Raw genomic sequence first — 21,973 nt, 5'->3', positions numbered from 1 at the left:
TACAGATGTTCGTCCAGCGGAAATCTAAAAAAATGAATGTCTTTGTTTTCCTTTTTACATGCCCGATAGGCATTTTTACACTTATGATAGGAACAGTTCATGTTTATTTCACAAATAAACGTTCCTAACACTCACTTTAAACTAAACACACGTAAATAAACAACAATAAACAAGAAAATCAAATCAAGTAAATAATAACGCACATTCACATTTGCAATTGCGGTGTTGCTGTGGAAAGTAACACGGAAAGATCTCCTATTCGACAATACACGAATAGTGATGCAAAGCGGCCGAAGATGACCGAAGTGTTCTTTTCTTACATGGATTTCGTCTTAGCATCCCGGGGTTTTAACTGGGATGCATCTCCTTCTTTGTCCTACAATGTATTTCCGTCTCTTTCACTGTCGCATATGGTTGTAATATGTGCTATTAGTATGAGTACAACTGAGTGAAACTAATGCATTAGAAATGAGTGAGTTTTACTCGAATCCGAGTTACTGCTAACTATCAATTGAGCGATTTTTGACTCTATTCTGAGTATATAAAACCAATTTTGAGTTGACTTTTTCTCTAATATGATTTAAATTTAACCATTATTAATTTCTTTTTTACTCACTTGGTTTGGTTCGTTTAGACCTGGCTGAGACCTGCCAGCTGAGGCGAAGGCCTGTTCTTCTGGTGATCACGCTTTTCTGGAGCATCTAACGGGCCCCTATCAACTGTGGTCGATATTAATAAGCAATATGTAAGTGGTGCCATCTTCACGGCGCCATTCAAATTACTCGAAATTAATCGCGAAACTCGCTCAGTAATGAGGACATTTACTCTGATTTAGGGACAAGTGCACCAAGTACGAGCTTACGTGAAGAATTTATTTAAGGAGTACCTATATTTGAGTGAAAGACTCAGTTTTAGTTTAAATATAATCACAAATGAGTAAAATGATCAAAATGTCCAATATTGAGTGAACAATGCAGTGAAATCAAACGAATTTAGATACAAACACCATTGTAGATTATGACATTTTATGACTATACATATTATTAATATTTTGCTGTCCAGAAAAACCAATAAACATAAAAAAATTGAAAGGTACATTGTAAGTAAATCCACTTGCACAATGCTGCGGAATATAATAATACAGTTTTTTACAAGCCTTTTTCCCGTGTTTGTAATCTACTTGCAATAATTAGGTATATTCCTGAATATTTCTATTTTTGCTCCAACCCTTCAAGAACCTATGAAACCTTGGCTTCAATGGATATGTCGGCACCATTCATTTTACTTGATAATACAATTTTTTTTATATAACAACTATAAAAGGCAGATATGTATTCAGCAATCTATTTCATAGTACAAAATCGTGCCCCGTTTGATAACGGGGGTAATATTTTACGTGACTCAACATTTAATTTTGCAGTTACTTTATCACAAAAAAATTCCAGGGAGTGTCCCAAATACGTTTTTTACTTCCATTTATGTTTATTTCCATGATACTCGCGCTGAATTATAAAAACTAATTTACGCGGCTATGAAAAAGTCAATGTTCAAATCCGACCGGTCGCTGTTTGGTAATGGTGTAATCTCATTAATTATCCATTCAGTTGGGACTCAAATTAACCCATAAGCCTCTAACGAATACCATGAATGTTCCTAATTAACGGACGATTCTAAGGGTATTGTCCAGTAATACTACACTTATATACCGTTATCACACGTTCTTCCAATGCACTTAAATCGCCTATGAGGAACAATTTATTACATTCTATTATCTCCTCTTTCAACGTCTCTTATCCAATAAACAATGGTTAAGATTAAATCAGAACAGGCAATTAAATAATCTGGGCCGCCTACTTGGAGTACAGGACTTCATCAGACGCGTATACAGTCAGAGCCAGAAGTAGCGGTAGTAGATTTAAAGTTATGCCGTGATTCAGTATTTAATTGATATTATTTTTTTATACTGTCACTAAAAGGAGTGCAATAAAATTACAACAGTTCATTTAAGGAGAGTTTCTGCAGATTCGCTAGTGACTACAGTAGTAAGCCTTTAGATTTGTCAACGTTGCACTTGGCTGGCTCGCTCGCCTCGCCGTTCGCTCGCTTGCGTTCGATCATTCTATTTGCTTGGACACCTGTAAATTTCAAATAATACGCTACGTCGAGATCGCGGCGTTGCCGCTATCACGCATAAGGAGGTTAAGTTAGTCAACGACAGCAGTTTGAAGGAGAATTATTATAAATTATATACCTTACAAGTACCTAATCGATTTCTACGAGCTGTCATACGGTTCCTTAGTTATCGGTTTCCTATTTATACAAGTTGCTGTGGCAACTGTTCGTCAACTGTTGCGCATTCTATGTAGAAATACCAAAAAAAAATCTGCATTCTCATAAGACCGTACTAAATCGTGAAAATTTATTTTATTAAAATCTCGTCTCTTAGGTATCCAAAGTAGTCATAATTTTGTTTGAGGATTTTCTTGATATTAATAAGCTTATATTAATTTTTTTATGAATATTTGTTTGTCAATTCCAAATCAGATAAACCTCCTTAAGGGTTACTTGTTTGTTGCCAGCAAACTGAAACGTAAATTTACAATATTCATAATGAAAAGTGTCTGTAAAATTTTGTAAAATTACATTGGACCTTAAAGACTATTCACATTTGTAGTCTTTCAGATCTCAATTGACGAACCAAGAGGTTGGCAGTATGTACCAATTTCGGTGGCTGACGCAACAAGTCGGCATTGAAATATTTGAAAAACTTGTTCCCATATTTATTTAGCCATACCCATATACAGGCCTGGTCGCACTAAATGTGGAGGTGGTAGAAATGTATACGCCCAGTTGAAGAACGTGCGCGGGCAAACGGCGTACAACACAACCGCACTGGGCGACTAGGCAATAAATCTCAGTTGTTGACAAGTGGTTGACAAATGCCTAGCAGTGCAGTGCAGCAATGCGGAATTTGGTGTGATTCGGGTAATTTTAATTTATTCTTCTATTAATCATTCATACAATTGCGAAAGGGGAAATAAGAGGGATATTTTGTTTACTAATATTATTACAACATGGCATTTTGGAGACCTTTTGAAACGGGAGAAAACGAAATTTACCATCAATATAATAAAATTGTTTGAGGACATAAATAATTAAAATATTTTGTCCAAATGAACGTATAATAGACAAATTATTATAATTTTTTACCTTTAGCGGAAAACTTTTTGGGGGCGCCTATGAAACTCATTAAATTTTATTGCTAGGCGTTTTTATACATGTCCAACTGACTTCGCAAAGACTATAACAACTCTGGCAAATCTAGGTACTAAATAGTTAAATACTTAGAAGATATATGTAATTCTATTGTAAAATTACAATTGCGAGTACCCGATTGAGTATAATTATAACAAAAATATCATAAACAAATAAACAACGGTTTACTTATCAGAGAATCACAGCAGTCGGGAGTGTAAAATTACAAGGAAATAATATTAAACTTACAGAGAAATACATGGATTACTGTAAATTTTAATTTAATCGCATTCTGTAATATAAATGTAAAATTAAATCAAATGGTATGTTTCCAATATTGTAATTTTATTTATAAAATCACGTGCTGTAATAAAAATGTAAATTTACATCGAATACCTATGTTTCCAATGTTGTAATTTTATTTTGTTGTTAATCTTTGCCTTATAGTTCCAAATTCTAGAAGCTATGTAAATTCAAACGATAACGAGAGCAGATTGTACTTTCGAAACATATCGCTGCGGAACATAAATTTTCAATTAATTCTGATACAGTAGTAATGAATAAACTGTTGTAATTTTAATGGGCTTTGGAGATGTTAGACAAAAGGACCCTCAAATGAAGTTTTACAATTAGATGTAAAGCGGTACTTTAATTGCGACATATGGTACAACAAGGGGGCACATTTTGCCATCGTTGCCGACCATATGTGATGAAATATCGCTGTTGATTAGTGTCGTGAATTTTTGTCCGGCTAAAAGAAGGCAGTAACAATTCTTTATAAACAAATATTTTTCAAATTCTCTGATTATCATATTTTTTTCCTGGTCTGCATGACGTCAATACGTATAACAGAAAAAATACGCTGTAACACTTTACGGACGTTTCGTCGTTTTTATTACGACATCCTCAGGACTACCATGTGTTGAGCTTTATACGCCAACATTGTAAAAGTATACAAGGTGTTAATTAAGTAGGCAAGCTTTTCGGAGTGATTCTTTGAAAGATTTTAAGCCATGAAATTCGATATGTCTACTTATTTGACACCCTGTATAAGCCTGCCTAACTGGACCGATGAAATTTCGATGGGCCAGACAGTAATTTAAGTTTATGAGTGCGTTCAGTGTGTTTTTTAATAGAGCTTTACGGCGAGATTAATCGACCGAAAAAACTCTTAATAATCGACGTAAACGATGCCATAATTTTAATTATAAGGAGGTCAATTAATGTGCTACACGTAATGAGCCTAAACGCGTACGATAAATAATATAAATGGGGCCTTGTGCAATGAATCGCAATAGTCTAGAGTCCCATGGACGTACATGTAAGTTAAGTAGTCGGAGTCTCCAGTTTAACCTTGCCCCATTACTCTTGTTCGGTTTTTAATTCGATGCAAAGGTACGATTTATGAGATAGCAATTTATATGCTTTTTTTTGTGACGAGATATAAATTATTTAACAAGAGCTGTTCATTAAAAAATTTAGGTTATTGAAATGACACGGAATCCCGGGAAAAACAAATAAAATTTCAAAAACTTTGAGGTTAAAACTAGTAAAAGCTTTAATTTAGTTGAGCTGGATCACTTGAATTAAAAATGAATTGTTTTATTTAGTTCAGAAGTATTAATTTTAACTATTTTTTTATATTTAAACCATCATTCATTAAAAAAAGCCGACTTAATTATTTTAAATCTGACGCAAATTAATACGAATTTTCTTTAAAATTCATATAAAATGCAAATCCTAAGCCCTGGATATTCTAGAAATAAATTTATCTTTGCTTCGCTTTAAGTTTGCTAATCCTCTTAAAGGACAGACCAGACAAGCTCGATTATAATGTTGAGTTAAAGCTTTTATATTCCTTCTGAAAAGAATAATAGTTATTTTTTTTATTTGTGTTTTATCCACGCAAGAATGTTTATTTGTGCAAATTCTTCACAAACTTCGGCAGATGTTATGCGTTCCGAAAATGATGGCAACAGTGCTACATGGGTTGTTAGTAACGAAATGTAATGAAATGTGATATTACAAAAGTTTATTATTTTTTCATTATTCTGCTAAGAAATAAAGTTACTTTATTCCACTAGTGGATAAAGTATAACTTTAGAGGGTTCATATGTGTGGATAAAAGTCGGATTATAAGGTGTTTGTGGATAAAATAGATTTTTTTTATACCGTGTTTTAAACAAGTATTTTTTATGTAGATACCATGGTAATGTTTTTTTTTGTTCCAATTCCTGTTATACCTGTAATGCCAACAGATTGACGTTGAATTTACCAAAATATCCTGTGTGTTATCCTCGGTTCTACTAATTGATTTATAACATTGACATTTGCCACTCAGTTCCTTTTACCAGGATTTTCAGCGAGATTTATGGGTAAATCGATAAATAAAAATCTAGGTTACTTTTTCTTTCTTGCCGCAGAGTTTCTGCCCGTCAGCCATAAATCTATCCGGTAAATGGACTGGAATTGGTTTATTTATCAGCGCTTTCTGTACATATTTTTTTTTTCTATAAATCCCAAAAGTTTCCAATTGCGGCCTCAGTAAATAAATCCTTATTTACAGGAATACTTCAGAGAAAAGTTTACATCAAGATGAAACAGGAGAAACCCTTTGAAAATCTGTGAAACGTTATGCAGAAATATATTTTCTTATACGCAAAACTTTCCATATATTTGCTAAAAGTTACTCAGAAATAAAATCCAAATGTAAAAAAGTTAAAAATTATAATAAAAAAAAAAACAGTTCAACGCTAAAAACGCTGAAAAACTAAATACATTGATTTTAGTATAAACCTCTTGGTCCAAATAAAGCCATTATAAATTTATGTTTATAGGAAAAATTATAACCAAACCGGAAATAAACGGGAACAATTAAATTTCACACTCATAATTAGGGTCCGTGAATTAACCGTACATTCCAGGGCCGTACTGCGTTTTTATGCACAACTATGAAAAATATGTTTTTTATGAAAATGGAAAAAAAATTATGCGTTTTATTGAATATAAGAAATTAAAATATAGGGCGCCACTTGGTTCTTCGCTCTTATACATCCTGTATCCGCGTATAATAGAATTCGACGTAAACCCGTGCGCACACTTGAAACTCCAAGGCCCGTACACCGCGGGTCACTGCTCCTTTCAACCTACACCGATACCGAGGCGCATTAGCTTATTTTCACATCGAAAAGGGCACAGCAGACAAAGCGTGGACCATGGAACAACAAGACCCGCTGGAAGTGTAACGCTAACGTCGAACAATGTAGGGAAATTAAGTCCAAACAACGTGTATAATAAACCCGATCTGTTTTGTTTTACGGTACGTTACAGTAGGCGATCGGCCGTCGCGATTGCGTTGCATGCAGTGATGGATGATGGCCGTATTTTTCGGTGTCACCGTAGGAAAAGGGAGGGGGATTTTATGGCGTTGATGCTTGATTGAACGCGTGATCGATGCGAAATTCGCGCTTCACGGTACAGAAAAATTGATTTTGGGGACCGATGATTTGCATCGGTTTCTATATGCCGAAAATTTTCCTTTTTATCCTCGTACATGCGGGAGTGAGGATTTTCTCGCAACTTTTCTAGAGGGGACATATTTTCATTATAAATAATAAAACTTAATCTCATATACTGAACGTTTATTATTTTTACTATGCAATTTAGTATCTAACAATGTTATTTAATGGACGAAGGCGTTTATTCTCGTGAAAAAATTTACACCGTTGTTACATAAATAACAATTTTTCTGCCACTTTCGTTTTAATTGTGACATAAAAATTTTATCAACAGTAATTGAGAGCGGCTCTTAAGGCAGAACTTGAGCTACATGAAAATTAATGGAAACGTAAATCATTAGCCTCTTCCGTGCCGCCGGTTCATAAAGAGCGCTGCAAAAGCGCACACAATGGAATTTTAATTAAAGAAGGGAAAGTAAAAAAATGTCGATTCAATTTCAAGTACAGCCCTATTCACGAACATGATTTATAGAGGCAGGACCGGGGCGCGTAATTGCGAATTATTTGTCTTGACAGGCGTTGTATTTGTTTGATAAACTATTTTTCTGTACGCGGGCCAGAATTCGGTGCAATGAAAAGTGCCTCTCCAAAGTGTCGATGATAAAGCGATACGGATCGTACTGTCAATAGACCGGGCGGATCTGTCGAAATATCGCACTTCTTGGATGTAAGAGGGGCATGTTTATACCTTTTGCATCTTTCTGAAAACAATAGCCAAGTAGAGTTGTTTCCGATGATAACTTATTAGATTATATTATTTCCCCCATCTTTAAAATAAAATGTCATTTTAACGTCCAAATTTTGCCGCTTTTAAATGTGTTACTCTTTAAGGTGGCCATATTCCCGGCCGAGAAATAGTGAAATTTCTGGCGTTTTTAGGTACTGAAATCTTTGAAAGTAAAACGTGTAGAACAAAAGTAAGCACAAAAATAAAATCCTTGATGTTTTGTTTATTCATTGTTACCATTTAAATTTACTCAAATAAAATAATAACTAAAAAAAAAGCGTTTGTAAAACATGCGTTTGCTGTTATTCTAACCCCACATTTTAAGAATTATTTTCACGTACTTATAAATAAAAGTAAACAATTTTATATGTAGGACTAAGCAAGTAAATGTTATAAGAATATTTACATGTGGAATTATATATAAAAAAGTTAGTATTTTCGAAGATTTCAGTACCTAAAACCTTGATGGTTTGATCGTTTTTTGCACCTGTTTATTCGTTTTACTGCGGCGTCTTTGAAAATAACCAGATGGCATGACATAACATTCCTATTATTTGATAAGCTTTAGATTATTCAGTTATTAAATGTTTGAAATTATTTGTCTTTGCGGAAAACACTATTTAAAGAATATGGGGCCCTTAAATTATTTTTTAACATCAATCCGAATATAATGAAAATGTTTTAACTGAAATGTGCTTAACAAAAATTCAAATAATATGTTGAACGAAGAAAACATCAATTTATACAGTTCTGCAAAGCAAGAAAATATGAAATATTTGAAATGGAAAATAAATGGAGAAATACATAAATAAAGCAATATAAAAACTACTTGGAATATTATAGCTAAAACAATTCAAATATATTGTACTGTTACATTAGGCCAGTAATGATAATAAAACCTTTTACATACCTACACTATTGGAAAAAATGATTTTTTTTGTCTTTTGATCTCTATATTATTTTTATAAAGTCTTTGAATACGGCCCAACAGAAGAAAGGGGTAAGTAATCGAGTATAGCTAGCTGATTGGTTGAATTAAATGTAGCGCGCTGCAGTTGAAATTCTGTGAACGAAGCTTAAGCCCTTACAAGCTCCATCTCTCTCGCACACGTCTGAGCGATTGCCGTTTATATAGGCAAAATGACAGTTGGGCGAGTCCAGTAGTTTATAAGGTCTATGCTTGGAACCTATGCATTTTAAAAGAATATTGAAGAGGAAAAACGTTTTAGAATTGAATTTTGCACAATATACTGTAAGTTAAAATGTTTAAATTTATTACCGACGCGCGATGTTGCAAAATAGCAATAATTGATGATCAAAGACAAAATAATCAAGTTTTTGGGATAATTTTTTTAAATATCTTAATTGCTCCGAGGGCGTTCTAATTTTGGTAAAAAAAAACTAGAGTATAATAAAACAAAACAACAAATTTCATTAAAATCGGTTCTATAGTTTTCAATTCTGCTGAACGAACTAACACTAAAATATGTATTATGTCCTATACCTTTGACAGTTTCCGAGAAAATCGCGCTTTAAAATGTCAAATGTGTTATTTATAAAATCCTTTTGAAAGAAAACGAAGAAAGGGACAAAGTCATATGATAACTTATTTCTTCAGCAGAATTGAAAACAAAAATAATATACAGGGCGATCCATATGAAATAACAAAGTTTAGGGCATTTCCGGTCAAACAGAAAGTGACGGTCAGTTATTTTTATGAGTAAATTTTGCATGCCCAAAATTTGAAATCGATATATTTTTCCATGCCTAAGCTAGAGCCTGGGTAGCAATCTCGTGGTCACCCGGTATATAAATTATGTTTAGTTATTTTATGTATTTATTTTCAATGGAAATAAGATAGTTTGGTCCAATAAAAAGATATATTTTACGTTTATAAAGTATTTTTGCATTTATGTTTTATTTCTCTAAATTTTATACTTTTTTTTTTCTGAAAAGAAGATATGGTCACCGTATACTACTACTATATTGATTGGAATTTGATACATGTCCGTACCCCTTCTGTGTTGATTACATTTTTCTCCCAACTGATTTTAGCCCAGTGTAACAGAACACTCTTCCTTTTTCTTCCTAATTCAATGGATCCTGCCTATTTTCTTCGTCTCCCTCGCCTTATCGATTGCGGTTCCCGATAGCACGGTATGGTATCTCAAGAATTTTATCGGCGGGACGAACGAATTACTCGACGACACCCCGATGGAAGGAAACCCTATGTCACCCGGGTTCGAGACAAGTGAAACCACAAACCAGGCGAGAGCCTTGAACTAATCTCGGCGTCATTCGACACCCCCCAACTTGGAGGCGACGATGTCGTCTTCTTGATTGTTAATTGAACGTGGAGAAGCTTTTATAACGGCCATGGCATGATTGGTTATCGCCTGGTAATTTTCCGCAGCGTCGCTTTTGAAGTGGGCTTAACCGAGTCAAATTGGATTACAACCGATAGGAAAGTGAAAGTTTTATCTGTTGGGAAACTTTTTTTTATAAGCTAATAAGTATTAAAAATAGACCTTAGTCGGTGTTTACTAGATTAAAGTTGCCTTGTTATGAGAGAGCATAGCGAAAATAGAATTACGTGGAATTTTCTTGGTTGGTATAATGAAATTTTGGTCACGTTTTTTATTTTGAGTGTAATAACCAGGTTTTAAAGTGAAATTTAAGGGGGATCAGGTGCTATGAAAAAATGATTCCAACTTCTTATTATTGAGATATATATTTTTTGCAATGCGAGTGAATTATTCAAAATTTCCGAGAAAAATGCGAGTTTTTTTTTTCTACAAAAAACAGTGCATTGTCTAAATGGCTAATCGTTTTATTGTGTATTATAGTACAAAGCACCCTGTATGTAACAATCCTTTTCTTTCATTTTATAGAATTCTCTCGAGTTTTCGAAAAGTGTTAATTAGACCACGAAGACGGTGAAATATGTTGCGTAATCGGAACCATCAAAACCAGTCGAGAAACGACGGAAAGCCGGTGTGTCGCATTCCTCCTGTATCTTCGAAGCATGAAGCTATTAGGCAACCCTTATCTTATATATCAGTTATTACAATGTATTAAATTGTGTTATATATTGGTGGAAGAGATATTGTGATATTATTAATAAATTTTACTTTTGGCTTCTTTTCTGTTTTATTTAAAAAGTGAAATTTCATGAATTTCATTGATACAATCAAACTAAAACGGTAACAATTCCTTAAAATCATAAAATTCAAATTAAGTTATTGTTCAGGCAATCTGGAAATAATCTGGAAAAGTGTGGAACGAGAGATTAATTTTTTTGTTAAAAACAAATTCCCCTCTCGGTCAAGCCTGAAATGGCAGGGGAGTATATCCACAAAAAATTCAACAAGAAAAACTATTTTATTTAAAATTTAATTTTAATTTACAATTTCTAATCCGGAGCGAGGAAATTTTTTGCTAATTTTTTTTGTAGAAAATCGACAAAAAATGGTGCAAAAAAATCGTAGGGAGGGCGGAGGGGAAATTTTTTATGGCAAAAAATGGAGCAAAAAATTCGTTGGGAGGGCGGAGGGGAAATTTTTTATAACAAAAAATGGAGCAAAAAATTTAACAAAAAATCGGCGCTATTTTCCTTAAAATTTAATTGAAATTTATATTTTTGTTTTTTGTTAAAAATCAACAAAAAATGGAGCAAAAAAATCGGAGGGAGGGCGGAGGGGAAATTTTTTATGGCAAAAAATGGAGCAAAAAATTCGGAGGGAGGGCGGAGGGGAAATTTTTTATAACAAAAAATGGAGCAAAAAATTTAACAAAAAATCGTCGCTATTTTCCTTAAAATTTAATTGAAATTTGTATTTTTGTTTTTTGTTAAAAATCGACAAAAAATGGAGCAAAAAAATCGTAGGGAGGGCGGAGGGGAAATTTTTTATGGCAAAAAATGGAGCAAAAAATTCGGTGGGAGGGCGGAGGGGAAATTTTTTATAACAAAAAATGGAGCAAAAAATTTAACAAAAAATCGTCGCTATTTTCCTTAAAATTTAATTGAAATTTGTATTTTTGTTTTTTGTTAAAAATCGACAAAAAATGGAGCAAAAAAATCGTAGGGAGGGCGGAGGGGAAATTTTGTATGGCAAAAAATGGAGCAAAAAATTCGGTGGGAGGGCGGAGGGGAAATTTTTTATAACAAAAAATGGAGCAAACAATTTAACAAAAAATCGTCGCTATTTTCCTTAAAATTTAATTGAAATTTTTATTTTTGTTTTTTTGTTAAAAATCGACAAAAAATGGGGCAAAAAAATCGTAGGGAGGGCGGAGGGGAAATTTTTTATGACAAAAAATGGAGCAAAAAATTCGGTGGGAGGGCGGAGGGGAAATTTTTTATAATAAAAAATGGAGCAAAAAATTCGTTGGGAGGGCGGAGGGGAAATTTTTTATAATAAAAAATGGAGCAAAANGGAGGGCGGAGGGGAAATTTTTTATGACAAAAAATGGAGCAAAAAATTCGGTGGGAGGGCGGAGGGGAAATTTTTTATAATAAAAAATGGAGCAAAAAATTCGTTGGGAGGGCGGAGGGGAAATTTTTTATAATAAAAAATGGAGCAAAAAATTCGGCAGGGAAAATAGGTAGCTAAGAATTTAACCACATTAACTCTGTCTTAAATTTAATTGAAACTTTTATTTTAATTTAACAAAATAGTGCTTGCCGGTATGTAACAAAAAAGGACAAAGATGCATTTTGCCAGGGAAAAAATGAATTTGGTTTCTTCGTGCGAATTTGTACGCTGCGTTTTCTTGTAGCCACGTCGATCGAAGCAACATCAAAAATATACTCCCAGCCCCAGACGATCTATTCAACGTCTAGGTACTGGGAACATACATCTTCGAATGCTGCTCCTTCTGTTTTCCTGCAGAAATCCTCCTGAAAAAAAGAATACAAAAAATGCTTATACTCGGCAAAATTTTTAACTATATATTCGTTCTTAAACCTTAACAAAAAAAAAACAAGATATCAGTAGTGAATTAAACAGGCTTTGATTTGTTAAAGAGAAATGTTTCTAAGAACATTTTCAGCCAACAACAGGCACACAAAAAAGTTTAAACCCGAGAGACCCACATATCATTTCCACAATTAGATACGCTGAATACGATCCTGTAGTCAAAATTTCATGATTTCATGAATTTCGGAGAAAACTGGTCGAAATATGAGCCAAAACTGATTTTCTTCTAAATTTTGTCCAAATATATAATTTTCATAGTATCTTGAAACGCTTAATACGATACCAGTAGTGAGTGTACCTCTGACCTCGATATTTCTCAAAAAATCCAAAATTAGTGCTAATTTTACATACCTGTATTTAATTTTCAACTAGGAAAGTTTTGACCCATATGTGGGTTAGTTTTCACCCAAATAGTGCATTTTCTGAGGAATACGAGGTCTTGGGTAAATTTTACTAATATCGTCGTGTTTAGTGCCTCAAAAATCTCAAAATACTACTAAAATGATGTATTTGGATAAAATTTAGGAAACAATCAGTTTTGGGCCAGTTTACACCCAAAAATTTCATTTTTTCGAAATTCATAGGGAAGTCATGAATTCTGACTACATACATGATCGTGTTCAGGGCATCGAATTGCTTCGAAATTGATATGCGAGTGTCTTGGGTTTGGACTTTTTTTTTGCGTGCCTCCGTGTATTTTTCCGGGGTATTTGAACCCTCCATATAATTTAGCCCTTTCGGCAGTCGTTTTAGGAAAGCTTTACTTTATACACCATATCGCATTTCTAGATCTAGGTCCGGTTAGTAGTTACTTAATTTAATATTTAAGGGATGTTTGTAACCCCTCAAATAATTTGCGCGTAAATCTGTTGCGGTAGTCGATAAATACTTTTGTCGCTCTGTTATATTTAAGGGATGTTTAGTTTTTTCACACCGACGGACTAACAGCGCCTGCCGCGATTGTGCCCAATCGAAAAGTTACGTAAAATAGATACAAAGTACAAACACACTCGACCGAAGCTGATAACGGCGTCCCGGGGCGGAGGGGCGGCGAGAGGGACGCCAGTCGTCATGACGACGCGGCAGACGCCCGCCGACGGGTGGGGTGGGGGGTGTCACGACCGGGGTTGCGTCGCGAGTACTGAATCGTATTGATCAAGCCGGCTATGTATGCCAGGGGTGCCAAACGTTTCTCTAAATTGGTAATTTCTAAAATGACCCCTTGTGTGCGTACACCGCGAATCGATAGTTGAAGCCCTCGACCACTCTGGTCTGGAGGCGCGATTGAGATATGAAAGACACGTTGGAACAGAGCAGGGGTGTTAATTTTTTATTGTAACAGGCGGGTCATTTTTTCGATGCATGAATATCACGAAAAATATAAGAGATAAAGACGCCGTTAAATGTTCTAAAAATTATTATATTAAATAAAGCAATATATCAAAAATTAAAAAGATATTAGAAAAAGCAGTGCGTTTTTGAAAATATATAATAACTTTTTACGAAGAATTTTACGGTGTTTCGACTTGAATAGTCTTTTTTGTGTGTGTGTATGTCCAACGAAATGAACTTTTTTTAATTATCCAACGCTGTACCTTAAGCCACAGAAAAACTATTATTTAGTTCTGATAAATCTGGCAATATCGCTCAAATTTAAATAAATTCAGTCGACACCTATAAATTTTTAACAAAATAATATAAAATTCACATTAACAAATGAAATAACACTATTCAAAATTTAGGAAACCACTGTCTAGAAACAAAACAGGGTTTAGGAAAGAAAGTCTAAATATCCTACGAACATCAAGTATTGCCTGACATAAATTTTAGTGTTTTTGTCGAATTTTGTTCGACATTTTAGGTTTTTAGAATTGTTGAGTCGAAATTCACATTGACTTCTTTTACATTCTGGTATCATAGGATCGTTAGTTGTCGGAATGTGAAAAATGCAAGGCCATACCAGTAATTACATGGCATTCCTTACATAGGATGTTACCTACATTTCTTCCTTACGCAGCCCACATGTGGTCAACACATTTTGTCGACGCTGTATATAAATAGATTTTAAAACAGACTTAAGTACCGAGGATCATATTTTATGTGTATATAAATTTGTTGTTTTGTCGATATAAACAAATACTCTGCTAAAACATTCTAATGGAACCGTTTGAAACGCACAGAAATTGAGATTTTATTACCTAGGATGCAATCATAATGTAGGTACCTACTTAAAAATGAATTATTTGAAATCATTCAAAACTTAGTCAATTTCACACTTTGATTTTTCATCACTAAGATATCCTGAGCTGTATATTTCGAATGTTGTGGGAGATTTTAACAAATTAACGAACACCGCAATCTCAAAGTATAACAGACAACACCATCGCTTGCATCCCGTAACGGAGACGGCCTGAAAACGCCTGGGAACCGTCCCATAAAAACCAGCAACGTTGCGAAACCGTCCCGCGCCGACATTCCGCTTGACCCGCGGTTTTGTGCAATCCGTTGCAACAGTACAAAGCCGCCATTCATTTGCATCCAGAGGCCGATCCCTAATGAGAGTCAGCATACAGAGGAGGCGCAATAACGAATCCATAACGGCGTCGTCGATCCGTCAGGCCCAATTAGTGTACAATAAAAACTGCCTGTGGCTCAATCGCGGAATAACCGTGCGGCAGTTAATTGTCTGTAAGTGAGGTGCAGGCGTATAAATGCCTCTTTGTGATAAGCTAAATTTAACGGAGTTTAACGGCAAGAAAAACAAACATTCGACGGGGGCCTCGGCAAAAGCATCTCTGTATTTATTTTATTTCTTTTTTAACGTACGTATATCGATTAAATATCTACAGGGTTTTACGATAAAAATAGGTCCAATCGTTATTTTCACGGTCATCGTACTTACAGTTGTACCGGAAGTCGATAAGTCTAACTTTCTTATTTTAAATGGAACCCCTCGTATATTATTGCATTTCTGGAAAGAGCGTCTGTTTTTAAGTTGAACATATAGCACATTCCATACTTAAACCTTAAACGCTTTTATATTATAGTGTAATATAATGTACAGTAATATTAGTACAGACCCATACAAATAAGTTTGCGTCTGATAGCTCCGCCCACACATGCGCACTGGGCATGGCAAGGGAAACGCTCTTATCCCAAATTGCCGAGCCTGCGTCTTATTCTTTTTAGCCGAATGCGTTCTTTCTCACTCGCGCAGCTCTGCCTCAGTCAGAAGCACAAACCTATTTGTATCCGTGTATAGCTCCGTTGTATTTTTTTTAAATAGTTCATTGTTTTCAAATTAACTGGCGAATCTACAGTAAATATCTCCGTTCCAGAATGTGGACCACAAGATGAAGTACCGCTCAAAGAAGGGCCAGCTGCCGTTCGTGGAGCTCAACGGTGAGGAGATCGCCGACAGTGCCATCATCATCAAGGAGCTGTCGCAGAAATTCGGCCACGACCTCGACGCCGGCCTCAGCATCGAACAGAGGAACCTCGCGCACGCCACCATCTCCATGATCGAGAACCACCTCGCCTGGGTGGTGATGTGGTGGCGCACCAAGTACCCCGACCAGGTCCTCAAAGGTTACAAGGTCAACCTGCAGCACGCCCTCGGCACCAGGATACCCAACGGCATCCTCAATTTCTTCTTCAAATTCGCATTTGGCAGAAAGGTAGGATTTCTCTTTTACCGATCTCGTTTTAGTTCTAGTTCGACGTTTAGTTAGCATCGTGGTTTTAATATTGTGCAGAATAAGCAGAAATCTAGGAAGGTTACGAAAAAAGAGGGAATATTTTCCTCGTGGCATGTAGAGGTGTTTTAAAATCTTATGAGCTTTGACCTTCATATGCGCAGAAACATAATTCCGACCGTCGCCTAAATTATTCTACGTCCTAAAAACATTACACCAATTATTCACAGTCTCTCTCTCGAGCTCTCGTAGCGTAAACAAGCCTTTGATCCGATTACAAATATCATAATAAAATGTCCTATTCTTTATTACTTTAAATTAAACAATAAAAATATATATAAATATATATAACGGCGAACGTTCGCCAGTTGACTTTATTGATGCCCGAGCGCCTTACTTCATTTCTACTTGTAATAATGCACATGGTCTAGTTCTGAGTCAATGTTTTCACAACGTGCTTATTAGAAGAATTATGCGGATACGCCACGCCTTTCGCGCATTTCGCGGCTCATGAGATATTGAAACACCTCTAATAGTTCTGCTTCAAGATTTTTTTGCGTTGTAACTACTGCTTTAATGACGTCATAGTCGCTAACGCCATAAAATCATAAATGTCTTGCGACGACTATATTTGCTGTTGACGAAATTAAATTCCGTAGACCACATTCATTTGACGAACGTTAATTCATGGCCATCTTCCACGTCTTCAACATCAAAGAAATTAAAAAAAAATCACCCTCGCGTTCGAACGCAGAAACAGCGCGCAACGTAACTTTCCTACGGCTAATAACATTGAGACGTCAATCTTGATTTCCTCGAGGATTCCTCGCGTCTAACTTCGTTAAGTCTCTGCAATGTAAACTCTTCCTAGAATAGAATTTTCGCGATCAGCGCTGCCTGCTCTTCCCGTCCTCTGCAGATACCGTAATCGTTTCCACGCCGTAGGTTGGGCTCCTGTTCTTACATAAGGTCTATAAATTTGACGATCGAACTATCGAAAAATCACCGGGGGAAAATATGGCGCAATAAAACTTGTCTGATATTATATTGCTATTAGAATCGTTTGAATCCGGTTTATGGAAGGATCTGATTTAGGGATGTGGTGCGGAGCAGGCAGACTTTATTAAATTGAGGGGGAGGAAAAAGTCTTGATGGGCTTGGACTTGATTAAACGATAAAAGTGGCAGTCAATTTGAAACACGCTTAGGCAAATTAATTCCCATCAAGACTATCCTAATCCTAATTTTGTATATAATTTCATGTCAGTTTGCTTTATGCAAGGTACTATATTTCAGATGTACCAATTTGAAATGGGTGATAAAAATTTTAAAACTGTTCACCTCTATTTTTTTTATAAATTTGTTTTAGACCAATGCATTATATATTTTTTATTCAAATCACATTTTCAACTTGGTACTAATATCCTATATTGTGTTATTTAATCATTGTTACTAACATCATTTTATTATTTATTTTAATTAATAGATACATAATTAGATATTTATGGTTTGCAAAAAATGTTAGATGCATGCCGTTCATGTTACGTTTTTTTTTTCATTGCCATTAATTTTTTCAGTTATGCATCTGACATGGCATCCATTTCGATTTAATAACCAAGTTAACATAAAGAAATGATTGGTGCCTGTTGGTTTCCCACTTATTAAAATTAATTTTATATTTCTCACCTTTGTAATTCAATGAAAGTTTTTGCTGCAATTTGTTTAGATAGATCAATTTTTATTACAAAAAAGATATATAGAGTGTTCTGCGTCATACTTCAATAATGTGTTTTTTTACCATACACACTGTAGCAGACCTATTTGGCAAAGGAAGTTAATTAAAAACTGTCGATAAATATAAAAATTACATACATATAGGTTTGACAATTTCACTTTTCAATTTAGTCGATTCTTTTTAGCATAAATCTGCAGATATTAACATAGTATCCACCATTCATGTTGTATCCAACAAATGCAGTAATTAACAGTTATTAATCTTTGGTTCTGGTGGTGGCACTGGTCCTTTTCATTTTCTTTGTCTTAACTGCTCCCTGCATCCGTATCGGTGTAGAAGCATGTCTCTTCCAGCATTGTGTTCTTAGAGGTGTTTTTTTAATCCAACATTGACAATTTAGTGGTTCCAGGGTTCGAAAAAGGTAAAAGCCCAGGGTATAGGAGTCCATTCGGCGGAAGAGATCAACGAGTTCGGACAGGAGGATCTGAAGGTGCTCTCCGACATGCTCGCCGATAAACCTTTCTTCTTCGGAGACGAGCCCACGAATGTGAGTATTTGTGTTGACAATGCAAATCTAATATGTTCAAAAAATTATTTTATGCATTTTTCAGTTGGACGTAGTTGTGTTTGCCCACCTCGCTCAAATCTACTTCATCGACAAGGAGGTGAGCTACTCCCTCCGCGATTTCATGACCGAATCCTGTCCAAACCTTGTAGGCCTTGTGAATCGCATGAAGGAGCGTTGCTTCCCCGACTGGGACGACATCTGCACGACCCTGGACTTGAACTCTCATCTGCCTAAGCCCGCTCCAGAGGAATCCAAAGACAACAAGGAGGAGAGCAAAGACGAGAAGGAAGGCGACAAGGAGAAGGAGCCCGAGGAGAAGGACATAGAGAAGGAGAAGGTATGTACAAGGATGTCTGAGTTTTTAAGTTTAGGAAATATAAAATTGGGATTCCATCGGCTGATACCGGCTTTGATATTGAAGGAAATAATTTAAAAGTAGCTTTGTTCACAAGTAGCGGTCCCAGATTAGTTTAGAAACGGAATAAAATTCTGTTGAGAATGAAAGAGCTGCGCTTGTGCCTTGTAGTTAAATTTACCCTGAATTAGACTAGGATCGGCATCTCTAACAAAGTTACTAAAATTGTTGTCTTGGCTGTAATGAATGTCTCTGTTTGATAGGCTGACGAAAAGGAGAAGGACAAAGCTAAAGAGAAAGAGACGGCAGAGAACAAAGAGAAGGAAGGAAAATAAAGAGACCCGACGGTCTCCCGAGCCCACTGCCGAGGCACCTATATCCCTTTTCCTTTTTCCTTTTTACTTAAACCTTATAAATACTTTGATTTTATATCTCAAACTATGTGCAACAATCTAGTGTATAAGATTCATCCATATATTAACACATTTTTTATTGGAATATATTTGAAATACTCGTCAGTGAAAGATGATTGTAGCTTTTTTTATAAAATATAGAGGACAGTTTTATTCATAAAATATATTCATTGCATAGTTAAGGTTAATTGTTTGTATAAATAATTTTAGCTAGTTTTTTTTTTCTATCGTAAGCAATTGTATGTCCGACAAGCCCTGAAGGGCGCGCGACAGGTCCAGGCCGACGAAAGAGGATTTCGCCAGTCCGAACCAGGGACTGCCCCTTTCGGGGCTTATCCGTGTTAGTGCAGTCTTAATGTACGAAATATATTATATCCAGTTAGTAGTACATTATATTCATTGTATCCATTCCACATTTTAACATTGCATCACAAAATTAACATTGCTTGACAGTTCTATCTACTGTAGATTTTTGTATTTTTTTAATGGATAATTAATTTTAAGGTTCAACGCTCCTCGTCTATCGGGCCGCGACGAGTTATTGACATGATCGTACATCTCTCTCAAGCTCAATAGATTGACTATCATGTTGAAATTTTAATTTAGATTTTATTGTAATTTTAATTGACTTTACAACTGTGTTGTATGCTATTATAATTTAAATAAATAAATTGGTATTTTAAATCGTGTCGTTTGTTTTCCGACTCGCCCGACCCATTTCAAGAAGCGCTTTCGACAGTGGGGAATACCGACGTTTGGATTTTCGGAAGGATCAATCGAATGTTTCTTACTATAGCGATCAAACTGGATTTAATTAAATCGTCAAGTATACAGCACCCTTAGATAATTACAAGCCAAGCAACCAACATTGCGCGACGTACTGTCAACTAAATATTCCTAAACCTTGGCATCGCCAATATTAATGATTCGTATACAATGAACAATGACAAACCATTACGTTTACACTCGAGATAATGCGATCGCTGATTGGTTGAATGGGAAATACTGTATTAGATAAACCAGCGACTCCTAACGCAGGGTGTATTTAAATATCCAAAGCCAAAGTATGATAACTCGTCCAAATATACCTCAGCCCTATGTTGCTCTACTTGTGAGTTGTGGAAAGTTAAGTTTTTAAAAAGCATCACAAATGCATGGCAAAAAAGGTAAAAAATTAACTCAATTTGTGTACGGGTATATCTACTAACAGTAGCCTGATAATATATGAGAGGGAGGGACTATTTTGTCAGTAAATGATAAAACATTATCAGAGACGGGCATTAGTTGAATTCAATTGTGACTAAAACTAACCGAATAAATCGTCGGACTAAATTAGTGATGACTATTCAGTGATCTACAATCACGTGAAGTGAAGTATAATAAAGTGTCAGTTATGACTAAATGAGTAATACATCGATTGAAAGAGATAGCTGTTTTGACGGTTTAAATTTTGTATTCGAAAATGCTGAAACTTATTCAAATCTCGTTTAAATAATAAAGGATATGCTCTACAAAAATTGTTTAAATTTGCTTTCATGTGCTAATAAACATGCTTCCAAACAACGGTCAAAATTCTGTCATCAAACACACCACACCACACATTCACTGAAAACCGTTGCTGGAACCGAGATCGTGGGGATTTTCATCTTACCAATGAATGTTGTAAACGTTTAGTACGCTCTCTTTAATAAAACAACATTCCTCTAAAAAATGCACATTGTAAAATCCGAATCTTGTGCTATTTTTCACACAGGGCTGAAAATCATTGTTATTTAATGCCCAAACCTTTTGTACATAAAAGCGGTATAATAATTGTTCCCGTAGTACACGCCATACGGTACTATCAGTTTTATATGTTGGCTAAATAACACTGCAACTCACAATGCATGCACGTGCACAAGATGCACAGGGTCAGCTTACATTTATGGTAAATTTTCTCGAAAATAGAAGCACTTAGACCATCAGTTGTTTAATAAATGCTGATTAATTTCGTGCCCTCTGACACCCTTATCAAGGAAAGCACTTATTTCAGAAACACCCTGTATATTAAATAATCGCATTACTTAACTGCTACTTATCTAATCCATCAATAAATCATAAGGAATTCTGAAATTTGTGAATATCTATTCCTTTTTTATCTACTTTCTCCCGAAATAAATATTCCTAACAGGAAAACTTTCAGGTATCACTAACGCTTCCTATAAGTTCTGTAGTTATGCAATAATAAAATATACTTAAATGTTCTTACTTACTTACATTCGGAAAAGTCCCTCTCAATCATCACAGGAGCAACAAGTGTGATCTTGAACTAATAAAATCGTCTAATATACTGTAACGTAGTTTTTCCAGAGAATTAGAAAAACCTGAAACAAACAGAAAACATTTAAATATGTATTTGTAAACGAAAGGATAATTGAGAATCAATAAAAACAAATTCTATAGAAATGGTTATTTAAAACATATCATTCTCATATTAGTTTGTAAAATAAAATTGGATAAATACCTTTATCTACCACTAAATTTGTGCTATCAAACTATCAAAAATTTTTAAAATAGTGCATGGTCTAAAATATATGGAATCAAGATCACCGAACAACTATTCTACTTTTTCTTCTCTATTTGTGATTCACGCACAAAGGTTAAGGTAATTTCCTTTATTATCCCAACTTAAAAAGATAATTTTTATTACATAATGTACAAGGTTAGACATAACTATTATACAAGAGAAC

At 35.0% G+C, this 21,973-nt stretch overlaps 1 protein-coding gene and 1 long non-coding RNA gene across 4 annotated transcripts in view; one reads left to right on the top strand and one right to left on the bottom strand.

Moving 5' to 3' along the window:
* Positions 1-19,928, top strand: part of LOC108908300 (failed axon connections) — a 98,663-nt gene extending 78,735 nt beyond the window's left edge. For 2 of the 3 annotated variants that reach the window (XM_018712317.2, XM_018712319.1), the window contains exons 2-5: positions 15,818-16,156; positions 18,309-18,455; positions 18,520-18,813; positions 19,095-19,928. In XM_018712317.2, coding sequence (XP_018567833.1) covers positions 15,818-16,156; positions 18,309-18,455; positions 18,520-18,813; positions 19,095-19,166 — 852 coding nt within the window. In that variant the 3' untranslated portion in view covers positions 19,167-19,928. The remainder of the gene's footprint in view (positions 1-15,817; positions 16,157-18,308; positions 18,456-18,519; positions 18,814-19,094) is intronic. The other variant, XM_018712318.2, reaches the window with a different exon arrangement.
* Positions 12,198-21,893, bottom strand: LOC108908301. Its single transcript, XR_001964361.1, has 3 exons — positions 21,748-21,893; positions 21,501-21,607; positions 12,198-12,400 (listed from the first exon to the last, which is right to left on the bottom strand). It is a non-coding gene; the product is annotated as an uncharacterized LOC108908301 (long non-coding RNA).
* Positions 21,894-21,973: the final 80 nt, after the last annotated feature.

The sequence above is a fragment of the Anoplophora glabripennis genome, unplaced genomic scaffold (genome assembly GCF_000390285.2).
Source record: "Anoplophora glabripennis isolate ALB-LARVAE unplaced genomic scaffold, Agla_2.0 scaffold18, whole genome shotgun sequence".
NCBI lineage: Eukaryota > Metazoa > Arthropoda > Insecta > Coleoptera > Cerambycidae > Anoplophora > Anoplophora glabripennis.
The sequence above is the reverse complement of the archived record's forward strand: the minus strand, read 5'-3'. Positions and strand labels throughout refer to the sequence as shown.